Below are 7,921 nucleotides of genomic sequence, written 5' to 3'. Positions count from 1 at the left end.
AACAAGTCGATAATATTACTACGAGGTGCATGAAGAAACTGAACATCTTGAAAGTGTTTCTTCGTAAATGCAGACAGTGTATCAGCTTCCCCGCACGACAAGCCTTATACCGGCAATTCATCGAACCCTCCTTTAGCTATGCTTGTGAGGCGTGGGGAGGGTTTATCAGTGGAACGAACCGCGCTAAAATCGAGAAAACTCAAGATCGCTTCCGAAAAGCACTGCAGGGACCGAACGAACATCTACTCATCGCCCCATTTAATGAAATCTTGAGAAGAAACCTCGGGGATACAGGGCCTAAAACACCACCACCGCGCCCTCACAGAAATTGTGCCGGGACAAGGGAGGAGCACCGGGCAAAGTTGAGGACCCTCCTCAGAGAAGCCGGGGTCACCTGATTAATTAGTTTTATGTTTTGGACGGTGATCTTGGTTCTAATAATAATAACAAAACCATTCTCACGCGATTCTTAATTTAAACAAAAATTAGGAATATTTAATAAATTATTTAAATAATTTTGATTTTTTAATGGAGATTATTATTGTAAAAATATTTTTAATTAAAAATATTGCTTAGTGTCCACTCAACGGCGCCGTCCATCCTACGGCCGGTGACATCTTTTATCGTCCAATTTAACTCATAAAGAGCAAGAATCTTCCCTTTAATTATTTTAACATTTGCTTATAAAACTAAAAATTCAACTACAGTCCGACCTCTAATTGGGGCGCACCTCCAGGGGTGGGGCACCTCTTTTTTGGGGAAAACTCTGTTTTGGGGCATTATAAATTTTTTAAACCAAATTATAAAAAATCAATTAATTTTAACATCTCTATTTGGGGCATTGATTTTTTATTACATAAAATTAATTATACCAATTTAAAAAATAAATATTTTAAGACACGTTTCATTTCAAATTTCTTGTGTAATGCCTTTGAATTATGAAACCAAGTTGAAGATTCCTGATCATCTTTTAAAGAAAGAACATTCTGAGAGGAGATTATCCATAATGTACAATACTAACAAGGGAACTATTTTTCGTATAAAAAAGAATATTCTTCCATTTATCAAAAAAGGATTTCTTTCCTCATCATTAAGTGAAAATAAAAACGGATTTGATGAAAAAGTCCTTGATATTTTTCAGCGTCTAAGGGGTCAGAATGTTCCAGTTTCTGGAACTCTTTTAAAAAAAAATTTCCCTAACTGTTTCTTCGAGAATGGCCTTAAACAAGTTTAAAGCTTCAAATGGATGGTTAGAAAAATTCAAGCAGAGGCATGAATTAAAATTCCGAACATTGTCAGGCGAATCCGCATCTGCTGATCATGCGATAATTTTGAATTTTTTATCAGAATTAAATATCAAAGTTGAACAATATGGAAAGGAGAACATTTTTAATTGTGACGAAACTTCTCTTTTTATCAAACTTACCCCACGTAAATCATTCGTGAAAACTGGTGATTCGGCACGGGGCTTTAAAAGGAGTAAAGATAAAGTTACTCTCCATCTATGCTGTAGTTACACTGGAGAAAAATTTGAACCATTAATAATCGGAAAATATAGAAATCCTAGATGTTTCAAAAAATTTTCTCCCGAAATTTATGGAATTTTATACTCTTCGTCCAAAAATGCGTGGATGACAAGAGACATTTTTATATCCTGGCTCAAAAAAATTAATGAAAAAATGATTATTCAAAAAAGAAAAATCTTAATGTTATTAGTAGGGCAATTTTTTTTAACCTAAAAACTTCGATTTTTTAACCTAAAAATTTTAACTTTTTAACCTAAAAATAACCAAATTTTAACCTATAAAACAAAAATTTTAACCTAACAAATTTTAACTTAAGAATCATTTATTATACAAACATATAACATAATTCTCTATATTTTCAATATTAAAATTTCTGTTATCCCTCATAAAGTTTTTAATTTGAGAGAAGCATCGTTCTATGGAAGAGGATGAAGGCTGACACTTTAAAAGCATACAATATTCTTCAGGAGAAATTGATGAATTTGTCATTCTTATAATTTGACATAAATCATTTTTTGTAATCGTTCATTCAAATATTTTTCAATTATATCTGATTCGTCGTCAAATTTTAAATTCTTTAGCTCATTGTAAGCTAACTCTATTGAGGAGTGAGAACTTTCAAATTTGCACAATAATTCTGCTATTATTAAACTAGTTTTACCTGGAATTGTCGAATAATTTCTAACAATAGAACTTAAGCTTTTTACTAGAGATTCATCTCTTAGGCTATTTTTTGCAGCCTGAACAATGATTCCATCATCAGGAATTGTTTTGAAAATGTTTATCACATGTATTAAATTTTTTGCATAATAAAATGCAGCAGTTAGCCAAGTACCCCATCTAGTTAAAACTACATGAGGTGGAATTCCAATTTCATTAAATAGTCGTTTTCTCTTGTTATTTTTTGTTATTGCCGCTTGAATTGATGCAATAAGAGAATCAATTTCAGGATAAATAGTCCTGATTTTCATTGAACAATTATGCATCAGATGAGCAACACAAGTTACGTGAAATAACCTTGGATATAAAAGCTTAAGAACTTTTCCAGCTATAATTATATGTTAAATTAAAACCTGCTAGCATATATTTAGCGGAATCTGTTATTAGGAGAAGGAAATTTTGTCTTTCAATTAAAACGCATTTAATCGTATCGTCAACAATTTGAATAATTGTTTCTTTGGTAGAAGTTTTATCAATTTTTACGAAAGAAATCAAATAAGTTTTATCGGGATTTTTAAGTATCCCCATTAAAACTGCAACAAATTTTTGACTACGAATAGTGACCTCGTCACTTATGGCGAATACAAGTTGATTTCTAAAAAATTATATATTCATAAACCTAAACTTTTCTTGAAATAATACAATATATTCAGTTTTCAATTGTTTAACGCACATTCTTGCTTTGTATTGGGAAGGAAGAGGCAAAGAAGTATTCTTGAATAAATTCTTTAGAGGAGGCATAGTCAATTTATGCAAGGGTATATCGCATTGAATAAATGCTTTAGTGACTTGCATTGACCAGTCATCATTGGGTAACTCGTCCAAAAAAGGCTGATAGAAATTATTCTCTAAAAATTATATTAATTTGTAAAAACTTAATAAATTTGAGTGCTTCTTCGATTCTCGGTGAGAATTCACAAAATGCTTTTTCTCACACCTGACTGTGCATAAGCAAAGTTGACATTGCAACTCGCCATTCTCTCGTAATAAAAACTCCAGCGGATATTCAATAACAATTTTTTTTGCCTTAAAATACATTGTTTTTGCAGTTCTTGGCATACTAAACACCCACGCGCTATTTTAAATAAAGTTAAAATTTTTAACTTTATAAAAAATTTTTTTTAACTTTTTAACTTTATTTTTTTCTTTAATAAGTAACTATTTCATTTAAAAAATACTTTATTTTTACTTTTAAGCCAAAATACACATTTTCATATATTTTAACTTTTTTAACTTAAATTGCCCTAGTTATTAGATAACGCTGCTTGGCACAAAATATCGACATTTAGCAACGTTGATTTTTTATTTTTACCAAAAAATACGACACCAATACTTCAACCATTGGATGCTGGAATCATTATGAAATAGAAGATAATGATCCAAATATCTATGAGAATATAAGCTGCGAACCATCAATATCACAAATTTTAAGTTTGATGGAAAACATAGAGACAAACATCTTTGATTTGATTCCAGATTCTCTTCATGATTTTTATGAATTCAGAAAGAAAGTGTCGTTAGGAATTAAAAATAAATATAAATATGGAGAAAAATTAACTGATTATTTTAAAAAATAATGTTCTTTTTCTTTATTTATTGAGCTTTTTGAAAAACCTCTTTTTTGGGGAAACCTCTGATTTGAGGCACTTAGTGCCCCATTTAGAGGTCGAACTGTACTAAAATATCACTCAATAATGCAAACCGGTTTTTTATTCACACGCTAAAATTTAAATCTTCAGAATTTTAAACGATTAATGGAATTTTTTATAAATAAAAAAAATTATAAATCTAATCAACTACAAAGAGTTCAATTCAGTTAAAAAAAAATAAATGCTATCCGCCAAAAAAAGTTAGTAACTGCAAAACCGGTTTTTTTCTACCAGCACTGTATGCCGATCCTCAGGCAATCATTGTCCAATAAGGTTCCACTAGAACCCATTGGGATAGCGGTCAACCAAGCCCCCGAATATGGTTGCGAGGCGGCCAATAAACAAGCCAAGCGATGTTGGTTAAGCTTAGGCTTGAGGTTGTTCAACTTCTGGTCACAGAGGATCCTGTCCCATTCGACCTGTGCGTGTGGATTCTGTGGGAGCTCAAGAGACAACCCAAGCCAGCGGCTTTTTGCGGCGACTGACTCTGTGTCCAAAGAAGATTCGGAAAAGGGTTGGAGAATCTCTTGGACAAGGGTGCTCGTGGCATGTGTGGAGGAAAGGAATGCTGGCAAAAAAAGGTCAGTGGCTGAGCGCGCGCCGATGCCGCCATGACTGATAGGGAGTATTGCCTGTTCCCAGCCAAGATCGTCGAATGGTGCATTACATATTGATTCGAGGCAAGTCCTAAGAGAATGGTCGAATCTGGAAAGACTCTCGGGATTGGCAAAGCATGGTGCGCTTCTAAGGGTAAACAGTAGTTTAGGAATGGCGAAACAGTTCCTCAATAAGAACAGGGCCGAATGGGAGTTGATGATACCAAGATTACAGGACATTGACGCAAGGTTTGATGTTTTTTCTGATAAGGTAGAAACAACACCGGAGTGAAAAATCGTGGAACCCAAAATCTTGAGATTTCCGGGTGAAGTGACATGGATGTTAGGAAGTAATGACTCGATAGAACAATGGGCAACAGAGAAACGGTGAACATCATAACTGATGTTAAAGATTTCAGATTTTCGGGGATTGATATCGAGGCCAATTGCGTGTAATGCCGGGATTAAAATTCTCAGATCGTCAAGAACGGATTCGAGAGTACCTCCGATAGTAGCATCGTCCAAATACCAAGCATTGAAAACGGAGGATACACTTCTGGCAACGGGATCGATTGCCAGGACGAAAAGGAGAGGACCCAGAGGATCGCCTTGTTGGACCCCGTTGCAGGACGAGATTGAGTGGTCGCCAGCGATAAAGAGGCTGGGTCGACCGTAGGCCAAAGCGACCAGACGAGCAATAAAAGGTGAACGACGGATGATGGATTCAAAGATTACGTCACGACGAACGCTGTTAAAAGCGTTAATCAGGTCCAGTTTGATTAGAAGATGAAGGTTATTCGGCTGATTTTGTGAGGCGGAGATGAACTTCCTTGTTGCATGGACTGCGGCTTCACAGCCGCCACTGACACCGACTCCGAGTTGTATTGGGCGTAATTCAGATCCCAATAACTTTGTAGCTTGCCTGCAAGCAACTTTTGAGGCCAACCGGCGATAGAAACAGCCCATTGCGATGGGGCGAATGCCGCCTTCTTTTTTCCGGAGTGCAGTAAGATTGGCAGCGAAAAATAAGTCACGGGCGTGTTCAGGAATTTCGGCATTCAAGATTCTGTTCGTAAGAGCCGTTAGAGAAGATAGAAGGCGCTGACCAGCCTCACAGGTATGATTTGATAGCATATCTTTGACGTGCCCAGGGCGGAGACCGTCTATGCCGCCACAACTACCGGTCGCCAGAGAATTAATGGCATCGAGGACTTCCTCTTTAGAGGCATGAGAGTTTGGAAGGTCAGAATGGGCGATAAGGGGCCGTTGGTCATCCGGAGGATTGGGGTGCTTCGTTTTTAGTTCTCCAAGAACTTGGGGAGTTATTTCGAGCGCCTTGGCATCGGATGCCAAAACACGGACAGCACCGGCAACATTTCCTTCCAATAGTTGGGCGTTGACACGTTCGCGTATGGAGTCGCGGTTGGCTGTCTCCATTGTTTGTGGAATGAATTCCTGCCACATACAAATCTCAACTGCTTAGTACAGTTTGTCATCAAATTAAAGGAAACGTGAAAATGAAACACAAAAGTAAAAAAGACATAGGAAGAGTAATCAGTGGAGTTTGGAAATGTGTCGAACCATATTATTCTTGTAGGGAGATGTGTAGGAGCAGGCCTTGCAGTGAAAAAGTGTCTTTGCTTCCGAAATTTGATCAGTAGAGTCAGGATGTATTTTTTTGATATGTCGCTGCATATTATTTTTATAGGCGGAATTATAACTGCAATTTAAGCAATGAAATGCTTTCTTGCGCTCATACAATTCCCCAGAATTTATACTCCCGGATGTTGTAACACCAAAATTCCCTAAAAAGGATTCCATCTTTTGATCCTCTGTCTGCTCATCGAGACATAGATCATCTGCAGGGCCAGAGTTCTGAGCATGCCAATCGTCCTCTGGAGGTTCAGATGTGGCTGCAGAGTCAGCGAGTATTTCAGGATCAGGGAAAAAATGTGTGACTCCTAGGTAATACTGAGAATATAAAGACCGTTGGAAGTGAAGGACACCTTGTACTGAGATACGATAAATTTAATCCAATTAATAAAAGTAATTTGTTGATCTTTCATCAGAGAATTGAAAATATCCATAAAGTGGTGGGTTAGTAGACTCATTTTTATTTATAAAGAAACAACGAAACAAGGCGGGTGAGAAACAAATTATATTTAATGAGTATATATAATACAATTTTTTTATAAAAAAGAATCAAATTAATCATATCATTAAGTTATTCTTTCCGGCGCTTGGGAGTCCTTTGGCCAGCCAGGTTGTGAATATTATTTCACGTTGTTAAGGGAATTAGCAAAGAAAAGTTGGAGGAGTTATTCTTAGATGGAACACTAATGTAGTTTTCTTAGAACAAAGTCTTCCACCTCATTGGTGTGTGCTATCAAGGCGAAGGTATTAATTTGTGTGATCGGATTAACAGAACTCTCCCTCGACTTTCTAAAACATATTGAAGAATATACGTGCCCCAATTAAAATGCGTAGGAATTAAGAACAGCAAAGACTTCGGAGAATAACTATTAAATTGGTTTTTTATTTAAAAAGCGTAAAAACGATAATTATTATGTTTCAATAGCCGGCATCAATTAAATTAAGAGGCATTTGGCTACCTTAAGAGAGCCATAGTTATCCCCGCCGTTTACCCGTGCTTAATTGAATCTCTTCACGCTGACATTCAGGGCACTGGGCAGAAATCACACTGCTTTCACGCTGACATTCACCCGCCGTTTACGGCTATCGCACTGCTTTGTTGTTATTATATAGTCAGATTGGCTTTCTTCATCCCAGTTCTACTTTGGTTGATCACTGTCCTAACACTCAATGCTTAACTACCACCTACGCAACAGTAAAACAAACAATAGTAAAGACTCAACCAATAGAGTCAATCCTTCTACCAAAGGTACAGATCTAGTTTGCCGACTTCCCTTACCAGCGTCTATCTATTGATCAGAGGCTGCTAAACTTGGAAACCTGCTGGGGTTTAAAAATGTCGTAGCTTGCCGATAACGTGGTTGCATTTAAAAAAAGCTTCACTTTCCCTATCTGTAAAGGACCAACAATAAATAAATAGTCGCCATAGCAATCAAAATGTACGACAGACGTCCAAGGAACACGATCAGCATTTGTGGATCTACAAACGAAAATGTGGGTCCCGGAACATACAACATCTCCAAACCACTAGTCAGTGAAGGTAGAACTTTACAAACTAGTATTAAGGGGAGTCGTATGCTCCATTTCTCTCATTGCGACGTCGGGATATTTCGGAGGACGAGGGAATTTTCTCTCCTGCCCCAGGCCAGTACAATCTTGATTTGAAGTGTCATATCATTGTATCTGAAAAGCGACTATTTGAAGGGTGGCAGTTCAATGAAGAGCAAAACCACACGTTTTAAGGACGAATATAACGACACTCCTGCCCCCGGGTCAT

General features: G+C 36.8%; 1 protein-coding gene across 1 annotated transcript; it reads right to left on the bottom strand.

Annotated features, from left to right (window-relative positions):
- Positions 1–4,122: 4,122 nt before the first annotated feature.
- Positions 4,123–5,928, bottom strand: LOC115228431. The gene has a single exon (XM_029799013.1). It carries the CDS (start codon positions 5,926–5,928, stop codon positions 4,123–4,125), a length of 1,806 nt encoding a protein of 601 aa, XP_029654873.1.
- Between the last annotated feature and the right edge of the window lie 1,993 nt (positions 5,929–7,921).

The sequence above is a fragment of the Octopus sinensis genome, unplaced genomic scaffold (assembly GCF_006345805.1).
Source record: "Octopus sinensis unplaced genomic scaffold, ASM634580v1 Contig10412, whole genome shotgun sequence".
Classification (NCBI taxonomy): Eukaryota; Metazoa; Mollusca; class Cephalopoda; order Octopoda; family Octopodidae; genus Octopus; species Octopus sinensis.
The sequence above is the reverse complement of the archived record's forward strand: the minus strand, read 5'-3'. Positions and strand labels throughout refer to the sequence as shown.

Excerpts from the sequence above, each read along its gene's own strand:
- LOC115228431 (XM_029799013.1), bottom strand. The coding sequence starts at position 5,928 with ATGGAGACAGCCAACCGCGACTCCATACGCGAACGTGTCAACGCCCAA.